Source organism: Parambassis ranga, chromosome 19, assembly GCF_900634625.1.
Source record: "Parambassis ranga chromosome 19, fParRan2.1, whole genome shotgun sequence".
NCBI lineage: Eukaryota > Metazoa > Chordata > Actinopteri > Ambassidae > Parambassis > Parambassis ranga.
Window position 1 is genome coordinate 13,580,819 of NC_041039.1, and position 27,009 is coordinate 13,607,827.

Below are 27,009 nucleotides of genomic sequence, written 5' to 3' on the forward strand. Positions count from 1 at the left end.
AGTCTTCTGTCAACACATTAATAGTTCTACATATACATATAGCTTGGTTCCGTTCAGCCCACAGAAGCTGACACATGACCCCGAACGAGATGGAATTTGTAATGCATGGACAGATCAGTAGACTGCTGGATCATGACTGTCTTCAAGGAGAAGTTTGATTTATAGTCAGATCAGTCACATATTAGCCTAGTGAAATTAAAAAATTGAGGGTCATTTTATTAATTCATTATTATTATTAGTAGTAGTATTATTATTATTGAGGAAATTCAGTGTAGGTACATCCACGGACGTGGTTCTTCTGTCACAGTTGTCAAAACAGAGTCATCAGTGACGTCGGTAAGGGTTGTAATCAGTCACGTGACCAGGTGCAGGTCTGGATAAAGCGCTGCTGTGGACTTCACCGTGTCTTCGGATCCGTCCAACCCGCTGTGTGATATCGGTATTACGATTAAAAAAACAAAACAAAACAAAACAAGAAGGAGAAGAAGAATTTAGACCGATAAAATAATAAGCTTAGAGAAACTAAACAGTGAGAAATAGAGATTTATTCTCTAGCAGACATCTGGCTTGTTATTCGACGCGCACTCATATTCGACAGATCATCTTTCAGCCGTCGTGATGTGAGTAGATTTTTATTTTATTGGAATAAAAAACGACGTTCAGCTTCTGTGATGAGTGTGTTACTTTTGTTATTATTTTCAGATGAAGACGCTGTGATTATTTGCGTTGATTTTGACGACATCCTTAATTATTACTATTATAATTATTATAATATTGCACTGTTTATAATAATTATTCCTCATCACGGTAAATTGATTGGATTGTTGCTTTATGCGCTGCAGGAATGATTTGATGCTTTGAGGCGAGTCTCACTGCCTGTGTGTGATTTCCACCGTGCGCCCATTGGTTACGATGGAGTCATATGGAGGCTTATTTCATTGCATCCCGTGTAGATGCTCCATAAGATGGCTTCTTCAGATGTGGGCAGTGAGAGTCTCCCCTCACTGTTATTATGGTGGTCAGTTCTGTTTTTCTGAAGCTTGCCTTGCTTTTAAATGAAACCCTCCTGCACGGGATGCAGGCTTTCTGTATCAGGAGCTCTTTTTGCATTTGTCTTTTTTTCTGCCACCTCGGAGTGTTTTCATCTTTCTGCTGTGTTTATGTTGGGCGTGTGTGGTTTCCTCATCACGCAGCAGGGTTCCCCCTGTCAAACATAAGGAATGCAAATGGCTGATGAGGATGACTGTTGTCTTCATGGTTAAAAGGGAACAGATGCTGAGTGAAATGTGTTGTGGTTGTTCCCTCCCTGATCAGACTGCCCATCCTCCCTGCCCCCCCCCCCCCCTTCTCCCCTGCTGTTAACACAGCCCTTTAATCCTTGCAGGCTGTGCAGTGTCCAGCAGCCACTGCCTCTGTCTCTTGGGCCATAATTACAAATAACAACACAAGGCAAAAGTCACAAAGCCTGTTTCACATCATTAAACCAACATCTAGCAAGAGGATCAATTTTGAAAGATTTGTTGTCAAGCTTGTGGGGAAAAATTCTACATAAAATATCAAAAGACATTGGACTGATTCTAACAGAAACACTAACTTTCAGCTTAAACGTATTCTCCTAACAAGCAGCACTTAGAAATATTTTTCCTTTAAGCTATTATTTTAATGTTTACCTTAATTTATTGGAAAACCCAAAGTGCTGCTTTCCTCTTAAAACCACAAGGTCAGAGATGCCATAAAGCTCATGATAAACTGCACAGAAAGGAAGTGAGGCATTAGTGGCAATATAAAAAATACTGAGATGTCATTCTAAGAAGGATTTCTACATTTGTGGCTTCACAAATTGGTGGACAAATTGCTGCAAAACTGACAGTTAGAGGTGACTCATGACAATAATAGTACATGCCGATGGGGAAGTTAGTTTGTTAGCCAGCCAGAAGAGGAAATCCGCTATGTCCTTATTTGTGCTGTTATTATGAAGAAAGTGTGGTGAATGAAATGCAGTTTCTGGGGAGACCATGAGTCACTCACAGTATTCAGCACACAGGATTGCCTGTAACAGGGAGTGAGACGAGAGGAAGATCTTTGAAAATCAGATTTATTTTTTAGGCTTTGTGCCACTAAAGGTGTCAAAGGATTATAGAAAAGACACTATGAAACACCGTGTTTGGTATGACAAAAGCGAGCTAATAACCTGTAATACTGATAGAATACAGAGACAGAATGCCTCAGTGGTAACAACATGATCAATCAATAGTCATCCTCCTGGTTAAAGGTAACCTAAGCAATCTTCTTGGTTTGCATCAGCAGAGTTCAATCATCACTTCACTGTTCAGTTTTACTGTTGTTGCCATGGAGAGGATTGGATACAATTTTAGGCCTCTGCTTCCTGTTGAGGGGGAGGAACAGACGCAGTTGATACCATGGTAGTTGGAACCGGAGATTACATCTATATTTAATCCTGAAGTATTATACAATAAATCTGTCATGCTATCAGCTGCTTATTTTGCAGCGCTCATGCAATACCTACAGAGGGCAGGTGCTTTCCCAGATTATCCACAGGGTTGGGTCATGATGAAGAAGAGGTGGATGAAGAGCAGGATTTTGGGCTTTTTTTTGGTTATTTTCATAATGAACATATTTGTCTTTGTGTACATCAGCTGCCTCGTAGAAGCTTTTTGGATGCAAAAGGTTTGTGACATTCAAGGGTCTGAATGCCTCAAAAGACACTTGATCATGCTGTGTCAGGGTATTTCAGTGACATCCTATCAAACAACTGTCAGACAGAAATCATGGGGCTGTCATGCATATACATATATACACTTTGCCATGAAATAAAGTCAGTATTGATTATATAATCAGGTACTGAAGGAGACCAGACAAACCTTTTTACCATGCAGCTAGCTGAGTCATCATGCATACCCACAGGACTTATAACTGTAGAGCACAAACAACTTCAACCAGAACAGCCATCAGGGAGCACTAGATGTAAACATCGAAAACTGTAAGGCCATGAACAACCTTGTGATGGTGAGTCACTGTTTTTGATGTGCAGGGCAAACAGGCTTGTGAAATATGAATTATAAATGTTGTTATGATAAATATTCATTCTGCAAAATACTTAAATCAGAACTGTGGTTTCCAGAATCATTCTCGTGTTTGTGTCTTCTCATGTCAGCGGTCAGTTTCCCGCTCTAAACCTGTTAGCAGAGCTTAGCTGTGTTTCCAGTCACACAGCCTCAGTGTAAAGAGCAACACATAGACCCTTCAGCTTCAAAGCTAAAGTTATAAGTAGGTGAGATATGGTCACAGCCTCTTTGGTGACACATCCAGCCCAGAAAGGAGGGGAGGAGGATAACTTTATGTTAACTCCCACACATCCCAGTGGAGAAAATAATAGGCAGCTGTTTATCAGTTTACTAGTGAGTGTGGAAGAACTGCTGAGAGAGATAAAGCAGGCTCTTCAACTGAAGCACAATAAGCTGGCCCAGCGCTCAGAGGGCTTCCAGGGCTCCATGCTTTGTGATAAAGCCATAACAAGCCGATTCAGTGATGCTTTCCTCTTTTCACAACATCCAGAACAAAAGCTGTCTGAATGTTACCTCGTAAAAAAAGCAGCGCCACAGTGCGCCTTCGGCTCTCTCCTCATTTCCGAAGGCGCAGTTACAGTTCTGGTTCTTTTACTTACCCCACATGTTTTTTTTCTCTATGAGGCATGTGTTTTATTTTACGTAATCAGTCATGGCATATAGAAGGTCATTGGTCTCAGTCCTCCTATATGTCTTGGTGAAATATAGTGTTTTTGCAGACAGGAATGCATGTTAAAAGCTTCCAGATGCTCTCATTATACATGTTTTCTTAACAGCATAACATGCATTTGTAATATATGTAAAGCCAGCATTCTTCCTGCAGCATTGTGTTTCAATTCCCATGTTTCATGCAACAGTTGAAGCAGTAATATAATTCATGCTAAGGGAGTTTGGAGCCTGTACAGCCAGAGAGGCTGCTGAGCCAGGTTGTTTTCCTGATGGCATAGCCTGTTTTCTGTCTTGTTCTTAGGCACAGATACATTTTAAAATATAATTACAATGTTTAATAAAAGCCCCCCTCTCCCCTCCTCCATTCTACAGTGTAGCCCACAGTGTGGGAATGGGAAATGATGGAGGATAAAGGGCCCCGTGTAGCTGACTACTTTGTGGTTGCCGGCCTCACTGACTCATCCAAGCCTCTGGAGGAGGATCTACATTTTGACGATGCTGGCCCCAAGTCTGTGAAACCCAAAGCCCCCATTACCGATGTTGCCGTGGTGATCCGTTCTTTGGGTGAAGAGGTACCCCCGGGTTTCACCTGTGTGGAAACCACCCCTTCAGGCCTCTCTGCAGAGCTTAATGGATCCAGTCTCCGAGGCCCGCAGATCTTCTTGTGCTTCAAGCGCGGCCGAGATAAGCCTCCACTGACAGATCTTGGGTAATCCTCACTTACTGACCCTTCACTCACCCAGCACCACTAATCACCTCTCTGCCTAGAGGGTCACTGTAATCTGCTTTTAAACATATCCTCTAGTTTTACATCCCTGTAGTGAATATTTTATCACGGTCCCCCTTAAAACAGCCTACAAAAACATCAGATTAACCCTACCTTGTGCTTCCAGGGTTCTGTATGAGTGGAAGGAGAAGCTGAAACCAGGATGTCACATTGTCCAGACCACACCTTCAGGTCGCCCTGCCAACATCAGCAACTCATCCTCCCAACGCATCTACATCACCTACCGCCGTGCTCCAAAGAGCCAGCCTCACACCTCACTGGCTGTGACTGATGTCTGCATCATCATTCCAGGCAAGGGGGAGATGCCCCCTCACACCTTCTGCAAGGTGGATAAGAACCTCAACAGCAGTATGGTGGGTCAAAGCTCCAGAAATAAACACATATTCTGTATATACATGTATTTAAAAAATGCAGAATTTGACTTATCTGTGCTGCTTTTTCTTTGAACCCCCAGTGGGGATCCTCAGTCTACCTTTGCTATAAGAAGTCTCTGGCTAAAGCAAATGCAATTGCTTACAAAGCAGGTAAACAACAAGCATGATTGTGACTATATGTGTTTAAGTAGTACCTTTATAATGTTATTGACTTGTATATTTGTGTCCAGGTCTGTTGTGCAGGTATCCCGAAGAGGACTACGAGTCCTTCCCTCTGCCTGAGTCAGTGCCTATGTTCTGCCTTCCCATGGGGGCGATGATCGAGTGCTGGCCAGCACACACTAAACACTCCCTCCCAGTTTTCTCCACATTTGTACTTACAGGAGCCTCTGGAGAAAAGGTAGGACCACCCAGTTACACTGTGTTACCAAGTTCTTCTTTCAATTTGTCTTTGATTTAAACTTTTTTGTCCTTGCATGCAAAACATAAAAAGTGCACACTCCTATTGTCAGAAGAAACACTCCAGTTCCATTTACATCATCAATAATTGAAGGAGTTCCCCCAAAGTTCCCATCAGCTTTTGTCTTCTAATACACAAAGTCTCCTATAATTGCATTATTCCAGATAGCCTCTCCGTCTTTATTTCTCGCTGTGCATTAAGGTCCTTCTTGTATTGGTTTATTGATGAACTGCAGTGGTATTATAATACCAGACAATCTTAATCAACGTCTTAACTCGGACTGGAATCAAAAATGGCCTTACAGCTGTGTTTGGAATACTAAAAGGCTCTTAGCCTTTGAAAGCAATGCAGCATAAGACATTTATTTTTTTTGCAGCTCATCTTTTGAATAATGGATGGCTCATGCACCACTTGGGCTTGTGCACAAGTTTTAAATGCTCAGTGCCTCAGTGCTCATTCCTTCTTCCCTGCAACCTTTAGTCTGCAGGCGAGTCTCCGGGCACTTCGTGTCTGAAATGATTTCTTTATTTATTTGGGAGAAGTACCTTCAAAGGCTTGAGGCTTGTTTTTTAGCAGGTTTATTATGATTGAAACTCTGTAGTGAAGCCACCATAACACCCTACTTTTCAAGTCACCTCTGTAAAGTTTCTATCAGGGTGTGTGTGCATCCTTGTGCAGATATTATGCTAATCATTGCCCTTACATTGAGGTCCTTTTGTGTGCAGGTGTATGGAGCAGCAATTCAGTTCTATGAGCCGTATTCAGAGGACAATCTGTCTGAGCGTCAGCGCTCACAACTCGGCTTGCCAAGCTGCAATCTCGGACCTGACGGAACCAAAAATGTTTACAGCAACAAGAGCATCTGCTTGCTCTCCCACTGGCCTTTCTTTCAGTCCTTCAGGAGTTTTCTCACCTTCCTCTACCGATATTCCATCTCTGGACCACATGCCCTGCCTATCGAAAAGTTAGTTATTTTATTTTTGCATTTAGATTTCGTAAACATAAATTGTTGCAATTATCACATAACTCAATTATTATTGTTTTTACTCACAGGCACATCTCTCACTTCATGCAAAATGTGCCCTTTCCCTCCACTCAGAGGCCACGCATCCTCGTGCAGGTTTGACTGATTTTGCATTGCTTTTTTTTTTAAATACACTTTAGCTACACCCTAAGTCATTCATGCACTGACTGATTCTGTTCTGTCTCCCACAGCTGTCTCCACATGACAGCCTGATTCTGAGCCAGCCTGTGTCCTCCCCTCTGCCTCTCAGGTAACAAAAACATTAAGTGCAATATTTGATCACACTCCATTTGTTGCAGTCCTAATTGTTTGTTGTTTGTTTTTGTGCTGCAGTGGTGGAAGCCTCTCCACATTACTGCTGAATCTGGGTCCAAAAAATGCAGCCACTCTACTGGTGTTGGCTGTCACTGAGCACAAGATCCTGGTTCACTCTCTGCGTCCAGCTGTGCTCACCAGTGTCACTGAGGCCCTTGTTTCCGTGAGTGTTTTTTTTCTCTGTCCACTAACAACACTGAAGAGGGTGTTCTTTCATGTGATTATAAGGGCAGTGGTGGATGCGGCACGAGGCAGTGCTGCCAGTCCAATGAAGTACCTACAGTATAATCACATCAAAGAGGACCCCTCTATGGGATTATGGGTAACAGCAAAAACAACAGAAATGAGCATTTCAAATTTTGAAATAAGAAAAAGGATATAAGAAAGATTGATGATGTGGGGTTTTATATTGTAATAATATAATTTCTCCTCTCTTTTAGATGATCTTTCCCTTCCACTGGCCGTGCCCTTACATCCCTCTGTGCCCGCTGGCCTTAGCAGATGTGCTCAGTGCGCCATGCCCTTTCATCGTAGGCGTGGACTCCAGATACTTTGACCTTTATGTGCCACCGGCTGACATCACCTGCGTTGATCTGGACACAAATGCCATCTCACAGTAAGTGATCTCTGACTGCAATCGACCTGTGATAGATGATCACCTACAACTTTAAGCCAATAAGTCTCAGGCATGTTCTGGTCTGAAAGTTATTCCAAAGGTTATCAGTATCTCGAAGTGAGAGCTTCTCTTATGTAATGATAGGAGCAGGAATGTGAAGCATTCTTACTGTACACACAAACGCACATTTGGATACGGCCGGGCTCCCGCATCAATTCAAAAGCTATTTTGCGAAGGGATTAAGTTGTCAGTGCTGATGTCAGTGAATCTGTCTCCCTCCTTGTGCTTTTTATGCAACGTTTTTAACACAAACCATATGGTGTCCTTTCAGAAAAGAAGACAAGAAGGCTTTAACGTGGAAAATCCTGCCCAGGAGAGCCTGCAAACATCTTCTGAACTCCCTGAACAAGCTTTATCAGCAGCTCACTGAGGGTGAGTCCGGTCTGATGCTGCTGTGTCATTTTAGAAGCGGTTTCATGAATAATTTAGGTTGGCGGTGTTGATTCTGTGGAGTCAGCTTGCATGGTCAATATTACAGGAAAACAGACTGGACACACACACTGTTACATTATTAGAGCATATAATGTTTACTGTAGATGACACACGCTCCTCCTCACCCGGCATCTATCAGTCATTTATACAGTCATTCCCAGAAGTGCTTTTTCCCCTTCGCTCAAATTTCAGCATGTCATACAGTTGGATGTATTCTGTATCTGTTACCTCTATCTGATGTAAAATCCAGACAATGGATTTCTTTCGCTGTGATGGCTAAACATCAATACAAAATGAATCCTGGCAGAGGAAGAAGCTTTTTGATCTTGACAGATTGACTCTTACTTTTTGTTTTGTGGTATCAGTCTCTATTTGTGCTGGACACACAACAATATCTATTCCATTTCTGTCCAGTTTATTATCATGTTTTGTGCTGGAATATTTGAAATATCTCAAGAAGTATTGATTGGATTGCTCCAAAAACTTGAAGGTTCTCAGAGAGTTGCTTGTGTCTCACTAAAGCTTTCTGGAGTCATTTGCAGTCTGTAAACAGTGAAAACAGGCAGTCGGTGCCTGTTTGCTGGCTATACTAAAAGCCCTGAAACATTGGCAAATGCCCTGAGAGGCTTAGTCACTGGATGGTAACTGATGGCTTCCCTAATAGTTTCAAATGACTTTGGTGACCCCTGACTTTTCCTTTAGCGTTATCAGATTGCTGTGCCCAAGTCTGGTTATGCACACATTGCACTGTGGGATTAATATTTACACCATGGGCACAAAAATGCACATGTACTAACATTTCCTGGCTTATTATAGAGTATATAAAATGTCTACCATTTGACTGGCCAGTGTGCTGTCACCTGAGCTTGTGTTCCAGTCTCAGTTGTTGAAGTGTTCACAGATTTTGAACCCTCCTCTGTTTTGTGCTGTCAGGCGGCCAGTTAAACCGTGAAGACGTCCAGATGGACCACACAATGACGGAGAATGAGCTTGATGGTGGTAAAAGCCTCCAGACCTTAGAGCTAGAGATCCAGGAGGCTTTCCTGAGGTTCATGGCAGCCATCCTCCGAGGCTATCGCTCCTATCTGCTGCCCATCACTCAAGCTCCTTCTGAGAAGACCACCGATGCCAGCTCGCTCTTTGACATTCAAGGTTAGTTTCTCTGACAGCTTGTAAAATGCTCCAATCACAAACCCTGTTGATGAGTTCTTATGTCATTGCTGCTGTGATGTGTGGGTGCTGTGCTGTGGTGGGTTAGGGGGTTAAGGTCTGAAATTTGCTGCATCAAAGTTTGCCCTAAATCACTGCTGTAATGATTTAGCTTAAGCCTTAGTGGAAATTAGACCTGGATGACAAGTCGGAGAAGCTGCCATGATTAATAGCACAATGTCCCAGCACATCTGTGCTCTCTTATGCAAGCAGAGCAGCGGAGAACAACTTGTTTCATACAACAGTATTCATTTCCTTTAAATGCTGGCAACACATGCATCTTGACCCCATAAATATTGTGCAACAGCCTGAAAAGTAAATCTCTGTATATTTATGTCCACTTTTCAGGTTTGTGTCTAAATAATGTTTGTTGTTTTTACAGGCTTCCTGAAGAGCAGAGACCGCTCCCATCAGAGGTTTTACTCCCTTATGACTAAGACTCAGATGTTCAGTCGTTTCATAGAGGAGTGCTCCTTTGTCAGTGATAAAGACGCCAGCCTGGCTTTCTTTGATGAGTGTGTGGATAAGGTGAGATTCACAGCTCACCTTTACAGATGAATTTCAGTGTTAAGAGGCAGTTCATTGTCATAATTTTTCTGTATAGGAAAAAATGAGCAATATTTGGTCTGCGGAAGTTCTCATAAGGCAGCAGAGGCATTTAGAGGAAAGACTAATGACACGCTGTCCTCTCTCAATTAAGATCCCATTGTGGCTCTTATTTAATTTGAAGGGAGTTAATAAGCCAGAAAAAGAAGCTAATTGAAATAAACTAATGGTAATTAACACTCTCTTGAGCCTCTTGTTAGCAGCTTTTCTCATCTGTTCTTTCATGGTTTTGGTGTTTTTCTGTCTTCTTGTTGGTCTGACTTTTCTTCTCTTTCTGCTCCTTTTCTTGCCATCTCTGCTCCTCTTTGGTAGCTCTTCACCAATGGAGGCAAGGTAATCTTCTAGAACTTGTGTTAAAGTTGAAGTTTGTTTTTCCAGTGCTGTGACAATGACATAAATGAATATAAAGGAGAAACAAAGCAAAAGCAGGGATGATCCTGTTCATTCTTTGTTGGAATCCTAAGGGATGTAGGCATGCTCATTGTTAGTTTGTGCTAATTATTGTCACATTTTGACAGCTTGTAGGAAGGCAACCTGTCAGCATGTTTTGTTACACACACACACAAAAAAAGACAAAACATCCGCCTTGTTCCCAAAATCTGTCTCCCTTTGTGCTTGCAAACTTGTGCAATCAGGAAGTCACATTTACATCCTGCATGAGCAGATAGAACTCTTGTATTAATGGCCATTGCGGTTATTGCGAAGTCCAAGCATTGATTCATTCAGCGTCATAGTTGCTGAGGTTAACAACAAATACATGATTGAGAAAGGGCCTTTGGGTCTAAGAGGAAGGGCAGCAAGTGGAGAAACACTGAGCAGAATCAACTTGAGGGCAAACAGGTCAGTGAGAGTCAGTTGACTGAATCATCCACTCAACTGAGTGGAACAAACCCTGTAATGCAGTACCGCTGGGAACTATTCAGCTGCTGCCATAATATTAATGTTTCAGTGAAACCCCTGCCCAAGATAAGCTCAGAATCGATCTCGCCTTAACGCCTATTCAGTGCTGATTTCCTCCTAAAAAGGACATTTTTTTGATGATACATTGTGGTGGTGCTGTTGTCTCTCTCCCCTTTAAACTGTCAGTTATCAGCTGAAACAGATTTAGCAGTTTAGTATGAAGTAGTGCTGCCAAAGTGGTACAGTTAAATGGTTTCATGTCCCAAGAGCAACATGGCATCTATTTTGTCCAGGTCACTGCAGCCCAGATTAACTCAGTCTTGGAGGATTCATAGGATCAAGCCTCTGCCTTGGCACTGTCCTTTAGATAAATGGAATTGGGGCACAGGCCCTATTTTGATGTGGATGGGTTCATTAATGACATCTGTTTGTCCTCACTGACCTGCTCTGATCTGATTGAATCTGAGGGCTCATATGGCATCAGATTCTAATGAGCTGATATAGTACCTGTATAGATTAATGTTTACGGCAGGAGGAAAGATAAAGGATGATGATGAATGTCTGTTTCTCTTACAAACCAGATGGACAGTGAACGACCTGAGGACAGTCGACTGATTGAACTGGATGAATCGCACCGCAGTGAGCACACGGTTTACATCAACCCTCCAGAGCTGCCGCCTCTGCCCGAGGGAGAAGAGCATCCTCTGTGCTATAGGTACCACTTGCCGTCTTTTACTCCACCTAAAGCACTCAAAAGCACTTCTCGCTGGCGCAGAGGGTGAAAAACAAAGGCTGCTTCTGAAGAAGCGACTTATTGTGTGTTACTCTGTGTGTGTTGCTAAAAAAACCTTTCACTGCTGCAGGGCGTTGTGATTATCGTAGGCTGGAACACATTGGTTTTTGATTTCTTCCACTGGCGCTCAAGCTAGCAGGGGTATAATAGCCAAAAGCTATATTGTACATGTCACTTGGCTCGCCAGTTTTTATTTTGGATTAATGTCTTTTTCAGTTACTGCAGTGCTTTATAAGTGAGTGCATGTCTTTCTGCAGCTACTCTGGGTTCCCAGTGCTGAGTGCTGAGCTTCTGGAGCCACTGGAGGGACCAAATCCTTCATCAGCAGGCGTAGCTTCTCGCCACAGCAGCCCTGCCAGCCCTACGGCCATCTTTAGACGCTCAAAACAGGTCAGCCATATGAGTCGTTAGAATTACTTTGAAACTAGTATCTAAGTTATCATCTATCTACACCTATTCTACTTATTGTGAATTCAAAGCTAATGAATTGTCACATGTTTTCTTTCTCTTTTTTTGATGACAGGAGATCAAATCAGCTCAAAAGATGGCCAAGACATATTCATCCATGCCTCAGATGTGGTCCAAGTGTCTCCTGCGCCACTGCTACGGCTTGTGGTTTATCTGCTTGCCAGGATTTGTTGGCAACTGTCACTCAAAGGTGCGAGCTCTGCGTACAGCTTACGATGTGCTGAGGAAGATGCAGGACAAGAAGCTGCAGGCTCCAGATGAGGTACACAGATGTTCCTGTTGAATAGAGGTGAATGCGTTGAAGTTTTGTATTTTCTGCATTTTTAATACAATGCTGTGGGTTTTCTGTTCAAGGTGTGTTACCGTGTCCTGCTGCAGCTGTGTGGTCAGTACAGCCAGCCAGTCTTGGCTGTCAGGGTGCTGTTTGAGATGAAAAAGGCTGGAGTTCAACCCAACGCTATCACCTACGGTTACTATAACAAGGTGTGTGCTATTGATATAAACGGCAATCAATAAACTATTATGACTCTTAAATTGAAATCTTTAAATCTACTTTTTCTGCTCCAGGCTGTGTTGGAGAGCACGTGGCCATCCACGACCAGAGGAGGCTACTTTCTGTGGGGAAAGCTGAGGAATGTGGTCCTGGGTGTGCTCCAGTTTAAGCAAGCAGGGAAGAAACAGCAGACTCCACAAAGAGATCCTCAGCTTTCAGGTAAGAAAAACACTGCATTAACCTTTTCCTCATATCAGATGACGTTTAATTCTAAAAATAATATCAGCTGATAACCACAGCTACAGTAAATCTCTATGAAAGTCCTCCTTACACAGACTCACAGATGGCACACAGTTTCTCATATGAAAGCAAGCCATCAGTCATCACTTCTGTTTTTAGAAACACAGAGATAAGTTAGAGACAGTCTAGAGATGAGCCACATATATCAGTTATAAGAAAATAAAAATGCTTCTCCTTATATGAAGATAACTTAACCAACTGCACATAAAATCCAGAGGATTTGTCAGTCTTATTTTTAAACATTTATTGCCTAATATGATAACGATAACACACTTCCTCCTGCACTGTCTGCAAACAGATAGGAAATCGTAAATAAGGGAGTCACTGCTTCATGCCTAAGACTAAACAGGCCTTAAGATGTTTGGAGCTGCTTTACTTTTCAATTGCCAGCAAATTAGAGGTGATTGATAGATAATGTCAAACCTCTGCTTACTTGCTGTAGTTTATAATGAATACGTGGGACTCTTATTTTTTTGCTAGTCTTATCATAAGGTTTTAACACGACTCCAGCCTCCTCCAGCACACATTACTCCCAACCTGCATTTCTTTAATGACACTAATTAAACAGAGTGAAGAGGTTTCCCTCCCCAGCACACAGGTTGCTCTTGATGTCAGTCCCCAGTTCCCACAACATCCCAAAGACATTCTCATTACCATAATGGCATGTTGTGTGAAGGGTTCAAATGAAAGCACCGTGCTTTACACCGCGCACTGTGGGATAACTGTGTTTGAATCTCAGACGTTAAATCATAAAGGTGTTTACTTCAGTCAGTGAATGTTCTTGTGTGAATTCATGGATCCTATAAAATGGTAATGTGTATTTTAATGCGATTCTTTCCGGGTTTAGCTTTGAGGTAAAAATAAGACACAAACATTCTATTATGATAACAACTTAGTGGCTTTCACAACATTCGTGCATCTTTTCTGTGGGTGATAATTATTTCACTAACCCTTTGGTCTCATAATCCTCTGTCATTTATTGAGTCTTTCATCCGGCCTCTCTCTCTCTTCTCTTATCTCTCTTTAGACGGCAGCGATCTTGACACAGTCAGTCATGGCAGCTTGGACAGTGCTAATGACTCTGCAGAGCGCACCTCCATCGACACAGACTTCACTAAAATGGACTCCAGTGATGATGGATTTAGTACAGGTAGGAAGACAGCTCTTTCTTCTGCCAGTTTTTCACACAGTAACTGCACTTTCTCTCTCTGCAGGTTGATTTGCTTTGATTTAATTTATCGCCTTTAAAAATGTCCATACTATATGATTCAATAGGTTTAATGTCTCTGTGTTTTTACCCTAAAACTTCTCTCAAAATCAAGAATCCCACGTCAAACCTGTACATAAATACATAGATATCTTCAATAATGTTAAAATTGGGCTTCAAAAAAAGGCAAGACATGTTGTTAAAGTATTTGCAGGTGCAGGAGAAGAAGAGTAAATGTAGGGAGAACATGTCATGTCCTTGTGGAATAAATTAAACCTTGGCCAGTTTAATTTATCTGGAGCAACTTTTCTCATCAAACTACTGAATAAAGCAGAAAATCTTTAACAATAACATAAATCACAGTGGAGCAGTGTAACCTTGAATATGATGCAAGATTTAAAAAGACTCTTTTCCTTTTTCTGCTGCTCTTGCTTTTCTATTCTGGGAGTGCTGTGTGCTATAAGCTGTAGGGAATGTCAGCACGCTCTTTTGAAGAAGCTCTCAGATCAGTTGTCTCAAAGCGTCCACGTAGAGAAAAAGCACAATTTTAATTCAGCAAACGTTCTTAAAGAAAGAAACAGAAAGTAGGTTAAAATATTAAAAATAAGACACAGAAGAGTAAAAAACTTCTTTTCTTTTTTTCAGGTGGACAGTCGGACCAGGGCTACGATTCCTTGTCTAAAGAGGAGGAGAGGTTGTGCAGCAGAGAGAGTGACGGCACAGCACTGGTCGAGGAAAAAGGACACAGGCAGTCCAGTGAGTTTTGGATAATTTAACACTTTGTGACCATGTGAGTAAATGTGACTCACAGCTTACAGCAAAACCAAACCTCTGTTTTCAAGAGCTGGAGCATCAGTGTGGGTGTAATGTACCATCGGTTTGCTGTTATAATTAGGCACGTTGTTCAGAATAGGTGTTATATAATCAGGTAATTGTTTGCACAGCAGGATGTCTCGAATTTTGTTTGAAAATCATGACGTGCTGTATGTGATGCAACCTTTTAATCAGTAGTCCTTTACTGTTTGACAGCCTTTCAGTATTTTCTCTTGAGGTTGTGCCTCAATGTAATATTACATTTATTATTTTAGATTTTTTAACAATATGTTAAGAATGTCAAACGCACATCTTTAGTTTTCTCTCTCTAAAACAATGAATCACTTAAATCTCCAGCACCTGACATTGAGGTTCCAGTGAGCGGCACTTCAGCTAGAGGATGCAAATCAACAGATGCCAGTGCAGGTATGTATTATTTAAAAAGAAATAATCTAAATTAAAAAAAAAAACAGTGTATGGATCTTACATGTCTGACCTGAATGTCTTGCAGTGGGCAGTAGCAGCAGGCTTGTTTTCAGTCAGTCTCAAGACACTTCCCTTTGTGGGGTTTTGCCAAAGACGGAGAGACCGAAATCTCTCGACTTGTCTGGAGGGCAGGAAACTCTGAGGCTCACCGTCCCTCTCCTCGGCTCAGCAAAGCAGCATCAGCTAACTGCTGACAGACTACATGGTGTAGAAGAGGAGGAAACAGAGACTGACAAACAGAAACCTCTGGTGGAGAGGACGGCCAGCTGCAGCGGTGCAGTGGACAGGCCAGGCGTCCCCTTAGAGAGCAGCACAAGCTGTGGGACAGTGAAGAGGACAGGTATCGAGATGGGATTTGATCCCCTGTCACTGATGGCGACAGGTCAAGAGTGCAACCAGAACAGCCCCAGTACACCAACTGCCCGACGCAACCTCGCCGAGGAGATTGAGATGTACATGAATAACGGCAACAGCCCTCTAAGCAGCCGCACACCGAGCATGGACCTGCAGAACCCCTCCAGCCCTTTGTTTCATGCTGACTCTTCTCCTTACGCCTCACCGCAATCCTCCTCCCTCCACCGCTCCAATACTCACCTCCCACTGCCAGTCAAACCCAAAGAGAGGCTGAGGCCATCACCGTCTCTTCCTCTAGGGGTCTGCAACAAAGACAGAGAGAGGCCTTCCTCCTTGGTTTCGCCATCATCACCCACTCCCTCCACTTCGTCGTTCTCTATGGACTCACTGTTCACCCCAACGCTGGACATCTTCAGGAGCAGCATCTTCTCAGCAGGGAAGGGGGTGGCTGAGAAGGCCAGTCGCCTTTACTCTCGCTTGTCCTCCCAGACTTCATTAACACAGGTTAGTAGTCTTAAATCTAACCTAACTGATTACTGCCTCGAAGATCAAGTCCATTAATGTGGCAGTGTTTTTTTCTTCTTCATTATTTCCTCAGGATACAAACTGTGACCGCATGAGTGTGTCCTCGCTGACGTCAGGAGAGGCTGAGTGCTCTTCACTGCTTGATAATGACTCCTGTCTGGACCCAGAGGGCTTTACCTCACCCCAGCATGGCAGTGTGTCCCGAGTCAGGCGAAGCCCTGTTGCAGCATACCATGCTAATCTGTGCAGCCCAAGCACTCCCAACAGAGTGTTCAGACACAACTCCTTCTCTGGTATGTTGTAATCAGCATGTCTGAATGTTTGAAAGGATATGGAGCAATTGTTACATCTCCAGCATTGTGTTGGTTTTGAGCTAAAACACTTCGTGACAATCTAAATTTAGAGTAAGAGTAGGGCTCAGTAATGGAAAGAGTCGGTGTTGTTCTGTAGGAATCTAGGCCAACAGGCACGAAGACTGATTCAGTGTGTAGGCTTTTCCACACCCAGCCACAGGCCCTATGCTAAACATAAACATGTGAACATGCACACGTGCATGCACACTCACGTGCACATACTCAAAGACAGAGATTAGTTAAACCTACACCACTAAAGCAAAAGGACCACTAATTGCACATGCGTAGGTTGCTTTTGTCAGCTTTTATTCACCAGACATGTATAGCTGTGTTAAACTTGGGCAAGCTTTGTGTGTCTAATTGTATAATCCTCCATCATATCCAGGTGGTTTGGCACTCCCCTCTAAAACTCCTCACACTCCAGATTCCTCCCCCGACACCAGCCGTTTCCAACCCTCTCCCAATTACACTGTCGAGGTAAGATCCTCACATTTAAAGATCCCTGATTGGACACTTTGGCTTGATTTAGGCTGTAAAAACTGACCATTTCATTCTGTGGCAGGTGTTGATGTCCAGCTGTTCACTTTGTAAGACATGTGACTGTCTGGTGTACGATGAGGAGATCATGGCAGGCTGGACAGCGAATGATTCAAACCTAAATAGCACATGTCCTTTCTGCGGCACGGCCTTCCTGCCTTTCCTCAATGTGGAAATCAAAGATCTGAGACCACAGAGCAGGTAAGTTTCACATTTAATTCAGTAAAAATGTGGGCTGTTACATTTCTGCTGCTACATTTCTATTTTTATACAGTCTTGCAACTGCTCAAACACACATGCACGCACATCTCTTATCCCTGTGGCCTAAACAGATCCCCTCTGTGTCTCCCCTCAGATCTTCTAAGAAAAGTAATCCTGTTAAAGAGGAGGACACGTCTGTGCCACTCGATCCCGAGGCCAAAATGTCTGGGGCAGACTGTGCAGGTCAGTCATCTGCAGATTCGACACAGACACGGGAGAGCAGTGGGAGCACCGGAATGGCACCAACCTCATCATCAGCCTCCACCTCTGCTCCGGTAACAGTGCCCTACCTGAGCCCTCTGGTGTTGTGGAAGGAGCTGGAGAGCCTGCTGGTGAATGAGGGCGATCAGGCCATTTCCTCCCCAAGTGTTGTCGACCAACACCCCATTGTCTTCTGGAACCTTGTGTGGTACTTCAGAAGGCTGGAGCTGCCGAGCAACCTGCCTGCTCTCATCCTGGCCTCCCAGCACTGTAGCCATGGAGACCAGGTAGACATCACAGCATGTGTTATGTTAACCCACTAAAAAGACAAAGTAAAAGCAAAGCAATTAAAGTAAAATACATAAATATAATGTGATAAAACACAACAAGCCTTATAGTTTATTAATATATAATATATATTTATTTAACTCTGTATTAATTTACCCTCTGCATTTTATTTATTTATGCCATTTCTTTTATCCACACGCATTTCTTGCTGCCATTAAAAACTTAATAATGGGTTCAAAAATTAACCTAGTGGTTGATTTAAAAATGTGTACATATATATATTTAAAGCCTGAAAACATGTTTTTGGTGCATTTGATGCCATATTTATTTATTGTTAATTTTTATTTCTGTACTTTTGGTCCTCTACACTTAAATAATTACTCTTTATGCCTGCATTTATATTAAGGTGGAGGCAGGCATACTAGCTTATGGCTGAGCACCGTGTAAAAAAAAAAAAAAAAAACATCAAATGTCTAAAGCTAAATTTTTATTTTCAAAAAAACATTCGTAGTTTCTTGGCGACTTCTCCTTGAACATCAAAACTGTGACTTTGGTGACACCTAGTGTTGGCTTATAAAACAAAACAATACATGGAAGCAGCTCATTTTTGCACTTAAAATGTTTTTATTTTAACAAAATTTTACCCAAAGGTGTCCCATGATTAAAAGGGGCTTCTCTTCCACACATTTTATCTCCTTCAGACTACTCCGACTGTTTCATCAGAGGACAGTAAGCAGGTGCTTGTGAGGATTATGTGGGACAACCTGAAGTTACACCAAGACAAAGTTCAGCCCTGCTATGTCCTGTGGAACACTCACTGTAAGTCATCTCTGCCTTTACCTTCACGGAATCTGGTACAACATGTAACAAACTTTGACATTAATTGCAGAAGTTATTCTGCTTCCAAGGTTGAATATTTGGATGCAAATTACATAATGCATATTAAGGAAGCAGAACATCATGCATTATTCAGTTCAGGACTCTTATTAGTCATGCCAGCTTTATCAGTGCTTGCAGAGTTTATTTTGAGTGATGGAGATGAATACGTCTTTGATCAGTGTGACTTTTATCTCACTTTCTTTGCAGGTGCCAACTCACTGATTCGCTCTGGCCTATGTGAGGAAGGTCAACTGTTCACTGTGGAGCTGCTGCAGGGATTTGTGAGGAGCATTAAGAAGAGCGACGTCCATCAACCCATGAGCCAGATCATCCAGCTGCTGGGGCCAGAGCTAGGTTTTAAGAGACAGAGGTGAGGAAATAAGATGCTAGTATGAATCATTTGGAAAGTTATTCAGAAAAGAAAATACAGCTGGAAACATTTTGTGTTTTCTTCCATTGAAGGAGCCTCTACAGAGATTTATTGTTCCTTGCTCTGGTTGCTTTGGGAAAGAACAACATTAATATCAGTGAGTACAAAACCATGATATCCTGTTTTAGGTTTGGTTTATGTGTCATCATCTGGTCAAAATTTCTGTGTGTGAATTAAATCTAATATACAGTGTGAGAATATTTTTTGGAAATGGTAAAAGTTACTAAAACTAAACTAACCTGTAACGTTTTGCAGATGCTTTTGACCGGGAGTACAAGTTGGCCTATGACCGCCTTCCCCCCAACCAGGTCAAACTGACACACAACTGTGACCGGCCCCCTGGAGCAGGGGTCATGGAGTGCAGGAGGACTTTTGGAGAGCCCAGTTTGTAAACTGCTGCTGTTTGTTTTATTGTGTTTTCACACTGCTCTTCAGACTCAGGACCAGCTCACCTGACTGGAGCACAGAGCTCTTTTTAAGCACAATGAGAAACTTACAATGTAAAATAACTGCCACGAGTTTTTAATGTATAGTGTCAGAGGAGAGAGGCAATGAAGCGAAAAGCCTTTTGTTTGTAAATATGTAGGAAATCTACCATATTTTCAGTATGGTAAAAATGTTTGTACAGTTATTATACAGTATATTTTAAGCCATTGTTTCTGTCAAAGCTGTGAATAAGTATGTAAAGTTAAGTGTATGTCAAAATCCCTCAGTGGTCCTGGTGACCTTGTTCAGACTGTTTTGTGTGTATGTGTGTGTGTGCGTGTGTGCTTTTAGACATTCATGTTTTCACAAAGCACTTTGACAGGATGAGTTCTCGTCATTTATTCTCACTTATGTAACGCTGTGACCCAGCAGCTTACGCTTTGTTCAGCAGCTGCAGCACTGACTACACTGCTGGGTATTTCCATTAGATTCACTTAATAAAATGAAACTACACCAGAAAGTTATAAAACCTAACATCAACTCAAGAAGACAACACTCCATTCATGTATATGCACAATGTTTATTTGTTCATTGTTTTTTTTGTACAAGTTACCAAAAAAAAGCCCATTAAGGGAAAATATGTGATTTATTTACAGTTTTTTAAGCAATACATTTTTAAAAGTGAGTATTAATGTGAGACCAAGGATATGTTTCCTTAAAACAGTACAATCAAATGAATAGTATAACTGAAACATGTTTTCTGTCATGGTTTTTGGTTTAAAAAAAAAAGAAAACAAAACAACACAGTAAATTTGTCCTTAAAATGTACAAAGTATTTGACTTTAGTATTTTATATATTTGCTTTTGGTCTTCACTGTATGGTGTAGATGTCAGTTTTAGATATTTGGACAACAGTGCACTGTTTATTGTGACATTCAAAGCATAAAAGGACATTTTACTGACTTATAATAACCGACTGTCTCTGAATAGACGGCAGTGTGGTTTCTTTGCACTGAGCTTATTAAAAAAATATCTATAACAACAGCTCTGACCTGCCCTCAATCAAAACCACTTAAAAAAAAGAGTAACTGTGTTATATCGTCTTTACTATTAACTGACCTGAACAGATTCAGCTTATGTGAGCCTCTCTCTGGACTTCTCAGTGGCACAATGCTGGATGAGGTCAGGCTGTGTTTCACAGCATGTAAATCTGCTTTTTCACCACCTTGTAACCAGTGACTATAAACACACAAATGACCAAAACATAAATTTACGTGTACACGTTGTTTACACTGTTTGTTGATTTAAACACTGTTTTAGAAGTATTATTTATCATTTGTAACACAAATACAAATTTGTATGATTTTTTTACATAAGAAAAGAAAAGAAAAATCAATTTTCTTCCTTGGCTGGATCTATAGTTTGCCTTTGTTTATGAATAAACACGTTTATTCTATGGATGTCCAGTCTGTTGTTTTAAATCTGAGTGCTATGCCTGATCCTCCAGATAAGAACTGACTTATAGATCAAGCTCAGTTTCTATCTGAAGGAAGTTATAAAACAATTGGTGCATTTTTATACTTAGATATTATACAAAAAAATCATATTTAGACACCTACATTTTCCAAAATATATTATTCTAGATTCCTAATTTTATCTTATAGAAGGTTGTGTGTAAACAGTGAAAAAATTTTAGTATGTTTATACTGCACATTTCATATTGGACACTTCTGCTTCTCTCGGTGTGATAGGAAATGTTAAAGCTGCCGTCTTTACTAAAAAGGTGTATTGAGATCTAGAAAGTGTGTATTGCTGCAGATGTGTCACTGGCAACCATGCAGAGCAACTACAGTAGCTTTTTTGAGAGGTTTCTACAGTTATCCATGCTTAAAAGCTCTGTAGAGGTGCTGCTTCAAGTTGCGAGTGAAAAGAAAGTCTGCAGTAGTGAAGCTTTGTGTTCACTCTGCGTGTTAGATGGAAACGGGGCAGACGATGATACGATCCTCCAGCATAACGCTGAGCACCAGGAAGATAAAGTAGAGGAGAAACATGGTGGAACCCAGCACCTTATTCATCTTCCATTTACAGGTCGCGATGGAGATGATGACGAAGAGGAGCATGAGGAAGAGCAGCACAATGGCACAGAAGAGCCCGTTGCTGCTGACCGCCACTGGAGCGAAACCGTGGAGCATTGAGTACAAAAGCCATGGGACTGGGAGGCTTTTGTGGCAAACACAGAAGAAAAACATCAGAGGTTGTGTGTGTGTGTTTTATTTTTTTTACCAGGCTAGTGATGCTCACCCCACAGTGATGTCAAAGATGTTACTGCCCACAGAACTGGACACAGCCATGTCCCCCAGGCCTTTACGAGCCACGATCACACTGGTAATGAGGTCAGGGATGGAGGTGCCTGCAGCCAGGATAGTCAAACCCATAATTTCTTCTGAGATGCCGATGGTCTCACCCACCTACAGTACAAGTGCAACATGATAAAAAATCATATTATAGATATTATAGATGATTTACTCAAGAGACAAAGTGTGTCTTTACAGTAACTGACCTGATGGGCCCACCACACCATGAGGTAGGAGAAGACAGCAATCCAAGCAATAGACCCCAGGAAGGTGACCACAAAGAATCTTCTGGATTTCTATCGGACAAAACAGACATGTAAAAGCAGTCAAATTTAAGGCAGCTGCTCCCAGAAATCTGTACATCTTACCTGGTTGCGAACATCAGGAACAGTGAGCCACAGAGGGAAGACGATGGGCAACAGGAAGAGGTAGGTGGCCTGCTTACGTGGCGTGTCAGGCCACTCTAAAGAGAGGGGCTCATCTTCTTTTTCCTCTTCTTCCTCGCTGTCATCTTCATCGTCATCTTCGTCCTCACTGGACACATCACTGCTGTCGTCACTGTCATCTTCATCATTGTCAGAATCGTCTGAGCCTCCTGAGTTATTCTCATCTGCAGGTACATCATCCTGAAGTGGAAAACACATCATTATGCATCAAAAGTGGAGAAGAGATCAGATGAATCTGAAGGACCATCAAAAGAGGCGTGTTGCCAAAGGCAGCTCTGTGCAGTGACTCTTACATAGACAGGTATCAAAGACAGACTTCTGGGCTTTTTGAAAAGCAGCACATGGTTGGAGAGTACCTTCTTGTCCTCTGGCGGCTCCTTCTTCTCTTCTTCTGTAGCTGGGGCTGCCTCTGGCTCTTTGGTCTTCTCAGTTTTTCCTTCAGCATCTGTGGAAGGAATTCCAAACGTTTTGTTATTTTCCGTTTCTCAATCATTCAGCTGTCTGCAAGAAGTAGTCACTTTGGGACCAGTTATATGGAAGTAAATGTGTTTTTGAGGCTTACATAATGTGTGAGATCATCCTCATGGTAACTGGACTAAATTAACTCAGTGTATTCATAAGTAACACATCATTACATGCCCCTTTATGCTCTTTTCTGTTCTTATGCACTACATTTTATTTAACCTTGATCATCACTTACAGAAGAGTCTTAAAGACATGCATTTAATTCTGAAAAAGTGCATTCAGTCCAAATGATGTTCAGCCTTCAGCCTCTGTGCATCAAAGAAGAAATCTAAAAGCTTAGTGAGAAGTGTCTAAACAGTGGATAACTATCACATCCTTTCTATCTTACCTTCACTTTTTTCACTTTTGCCGTCTTCCTTCCGTCTGGCCACATTATTTAAAGTCTCTACCTTGTCCTTAAATTTTCCTATTAACAATCAAACAAGAAAAACAAACTTAGAACAGTGTGATGGACTCTTACCAAGAATATGCATGGTACAGGACACACTACAAAACTATAAAACACACATTTTTTTTGCAACTCAAGTTAGTGTAGTGAGTGATAGAGACAGATATAGATGCTTGTGTATCCAAAACAGTTAGTTTAAGAGCATTCATCTATCTAAAAACTAAACCAGCGATCATTTTACGTTGTAATTTAATGAAGCCAATTTCAATGAATACACCACTGTTTTAGCATGGCCATGCAAACGGATCCCTCCATAGACTGTGGTAGGTATTTATCTGCTTAGTATCAATCTGGACTTAGTGCTGGCTTCATATGGGACACATTGCTAATCCATTTTACAATGGGAAGGACATAGTACCAAGACAGTTTATTACACATGAATCAATATTCGGGGCAGTCATTGCAGTCACATGGTACTCACCCTCACCGAGAGGGTCTAATGTGTGAATCATGAGTTGGAAGATAGTGTTTCTCATGGTGCTGTTGTGTAAAGAAGCTGAACTCCCTCCTCTCTGAAGGGATGGCTTCAACTGAGGAAAGAGATGGCTGAGGTCATGACAGCTACTCGCTACACACACTACACACCGCTGTTAAGACAATCATGTCAGAGTGGATGTCTTTCAAAAAGTGCATCTGCATGAGCCAGCATTAGAAGGGAGACTTGTTAACATGATCATATGATGAGTCAGGACTATGTAAGGATAAATAAGGTGTCAATCTACATGGAGACAGGTAGTTAAAAATGAACACTGTCACTATCTAAGGTATTTTGTGTCTTTCCTCTTGCAGCTGATTGGTTGGTTGATTGATTTTTACCTTTAACCGATTCTTGTCCTCTGGAGCAGGGGGGGCATTATCTTCAACGTCCCCATTTGTCTGCGTGCAACAATGGTTTTTTTCAGTAATAATCATTCATTTGTAGAGATAGACCAAAGATATTAAATTTCGTAGAATTTAAATATCATACTATAATACTGCTCTATCACACATGCACACACTGGAAGTCTTGTTAGCGTGTCAGTAAAAAAGATGTGCATGCAGAAGTATGGTTTTGTAAACACATCCCTTACATTTTTGAAGTGAACTAGCTTAGCTCTTAGTTATATCTAGATTAACTTTTTAAAAAACCCTGGGTGTGAACAAATACTGGGTAAATTAAGCCTCAGTCACGCTTACCAGGGTTAAACACAGTATATGTTGATGCTACAGTTTGCACAGAGCCCTGAAAGGATTAGTTTGCTGTAGCTGATCAGCTTTAGTACACCAAGGCCTTCACTAGCATCTAGTGTGTCAGCCTTAGGACATGACTTACAAGCAAAGGCAGAGATGTCAAAAATAATCATATATGTGGCTTTATGGAGTGTACTTTAAGGCATTAGTAGTGGCAGTGAATATTTTTAACTCATTACACATTTGTCCTGGTAAATAACGATACTGACATATTTAGGGCATCTTCAAATGGTAATTTTTGGTCAAAGACCAAATCTATCATCATACTTATCTGGTTGTCTGAAATCAGGATCTGTTTTATATTTTCAAATAAGTGCTTACCTTTTCAGGTTCTTCCACAGTGATAATTTTCACTATGCTCTTGTGCTTGTGCAGTTGAGTCTTGAAGGCTCGTTCAATTTGCACGTTAAATTTCATAAAAGTGACATACAGACTGTAACAGGCCACCAGCATCATGCTCTCCCACCACAATATGACATTATCCAAGAAGAAGATGATTAATAAGATGAGGCCAAATATGTAGAATGATACGTCTCTGAAAAGTGGCCACCAGGTGAGATGGAGGACTTCCCGAGAAAACAGAGCACACATTCCAATCACAAACAAAATGTTAAACACTGCCGAGCCAACAATTGTTCCAATACCCACATTACTGTGGGCGATGAAGACTCCTATCAAAGAGGTAAAAAGTTCAGGGGCAGAACCTCCAGCAGCCATGAAAGTGGCTCCTGCCACATCATCAGAGATGGCCAACTTGTCTATGATGACCCCCAGTGCGGGAACAAAAAACTCATCGCACACAATTGCAAGTGACACAAACATGTAGATCATCCCAATAATGTGAAGGATCACCCAGCCTTGTCTACGGTCCTCAATAGAAAAGATATCTTCAGGGTATTCACCCTTTATATGTGGCGCTTCACCAGCGGTTGCAGGAGTTGTTGGAGGAGCTGGAGCTGGTGTGGGTGTCTCGGGTGGTGGTTCGGGGGCAACATAGATGCAATGCACAATAGTCCTGTTTGTGGTAGGCAATAATGGAGATTCAGTGGTGGCTGGTGACGAAGTTGTATCTGTGTTATGTTCCACATGCATTGCTGGAGTGGTTTGATCTGTGGGCTCTATTTCCCGTGTTGCAGTTAGAGGTTCTTCCAGTCCACCAATTCCCACTGTGACTTCCTCAACTCCCTCTGCTGAACCTTCTCCAAAGTCCTCCCTAATCTGAGGCATTGGCAAAGGTTCATAGAGTCTGGCACTGATGGTCAGCTGATAGAGGGTACAGAGGAAAACCCCAGACAGGAGAAACAGAACTCTGCTCAGCTGCAGTCGCCTTCTTCTTGTGCAATACATTTTCCTCCAAAGCAGTGTCACTCCTGGCTAGGTTGAATTAAACTGCATAAATGGGCTTTGGTAGAGTCCAGCTCTCTCCCTGGCAGACCATGAGGCAACAGAATTCCAAACTTTAGCGGTGTAATTCATGTCACATCCTTGACAGCCTATGGGAAATTAAGGAAAACATTAAGAAACTGACTACATTTGGACAGCCGGTGGAATACACATCATATCATTCAGTAGCATTACTAGCCTTGCTGATTAACCTATTAAGATGAACATGCAGTGTAGATGAATCAAAAACAAATACAAAATGTACCAAATTAGCAATAGCTGCACAGAAAATAAAATGAGCACATATGTCATGCAGTAGAGAGGCGACCATCAAACCCAAAGAAAACAAAAACCTGACAATATAATCACAGATAAAGACTTACCATAGATTTAATGTCTTGCAAAGTCACGGTCCAAAAATTCCAAATGCAGAATTCCAAAGTGGGGTGTTGTGGCACAGAGAAAAACTGTTGGTAGTGGCCAAAGGGTTATGTAGGACACAGGAGCAAGTCTTCACAATGGATCAGGATAATACCTACCTGAAGTCTTCTAAGAGGATTATGTGCATTGTCTCACTCTCACTTTGTGAGTATACCTGAGTAATATTTAATGCAATGCAAAATACACATGTCAATTTAGTGTATTTTTTTATATTGCTTATGGGCAGTATTACAATATTAGAATGTAATTATGACAATGGCATGTTTTAATAATTAATTTCCTTAATTATTTTGTAACATGATTTTTTTTTGCCTGTGAATATGAAATATAAAGAAATCTGCTTTAGGCTAAGTGGGAACTGTTTGATTGTACACTGAATTAACCTGGATGGAAGAAACAATGCACAGTTTAGTATGATGAGCCTTGATGGGTTTCCAAAGAGCATACTGACTGCGGAAACTATGGATGAATTTAAGAACCTGTGCACATATAGGTGGCGATAAAATGATTAGTGACCTTGCAAAAATGTTATGATTATTACTGTATATTTATATTATATATTTCCCACGCTCTGTTTAATAGGGAAAAACAAATGTTAACTCGTTAGTCAGTCTGTGCTTTAACTGAGTATGCATTCGATTTGCAAACAAAGGCTGGTTTGCAGACCAAGAATAACTCTGAATACCTTAAAAGAAACTGTCTCTTAGTCCAATCTACCTCCAGGAGGACAAATTGAATGTTATTGACTGGCCTGCATAAAGATCTGAATTGAATCAACTGAATCAGAATAAGCCTCTTCACTCACAATTGCAGTGCAGATAAAAATGTGA

At 41.6% G+C, this 27,009-nt stretch overlaps 2 protein-coding genes across 3 annotated transcripts; one reads left to right on the forward strand and one right to left on the reverse strand.

The window, feature by feature from the left end:
* Positions 1-377: 377 nt before the first annotated feature.
* dennd4a (DENN/MADD domain containing 4A) lies at positions 378-20,812 on the forward strand. 2 transcript variants are annotated; one of them, XM_028431347.1, is made up of 31 exons: positions 378-620; positions 4,128-4,464; positions 4,649-4,895; positions 4,997-5,066; positions 5,147-5,316; positions 6,102-6,340; positions 6,430-6,496; positions 6,592-6,650; positions 6,734-6,878; positions 7,156-7,331; positions 7,663-7,763; positions 8,757-8,975; positions 9,415-9,560; positions 9,951-9,971; positions 11,120-11,253; positions 11,589-11,721; positions 11,855-12,061; positions 12,154-12,282; positions 12,367-12,511; positions 13,620-13,742; positions 14,445-14,555; positions 14,970-15,038; positions 15,124-15,956; positions 16,051-16,270; positions 16,716-16,807; positions 16,893-17,068; positions 17,223-17,616; positions 18,319-18,436; positions 18,704-18,866; positions 18,959-19,023; positions 19,182-20,812. In XM_028431347.1, the coding sequence occupies exons 2-31, from the start codon at positions 4,154-4,156 to the stop codon at positions 19,316-19,318; spliced, it is 5,220 nt and encodes a 1,739-aa protein (XP_028287148.1). In that variant the 5' UTR covers positions 378-620; positions 4,128-4,153; the 3' UTR covers positions 19,319-20,812. The 2 variants fall into 2 exon arrangements, with proteins under 2 accessions (XP_028287148.1, XP_028287149.1); XM_028431348.1 differs by lacking the exon at positions 9,951-9,971.
* Positions 20,813-21,032: 220 nt separating this feature from the next.
* slc24a1 (solute carrier family 24 member 1) lies at positions 21,033-25,702 on the reverse strand. The gene is made up of 9 exons (XM_028431159.1): positions 24,677-25,702; positions 23,942-24,001; positions 23,547-23,655; positions 23,006-23,083; positions 22,509-22,597; positions 22,075-22,332; positions 21,913-22,002; positions 21,654-21,820; positions 21,033-21,572 (listed from the first exon to the last, which is right to left on the reverse strand). Exons 1-9 carry the CDS (start codon positions 25,700-25,702, stop codon positions 21,323-21,325), a joined length of 2,127 nt encoding a protein of 708 aa, XP_028286960.1. The 3' UTR covers positions 21,033-21,322.
* Positions 25,703-27,009: the final 1,307 nt, after the last annotated feature.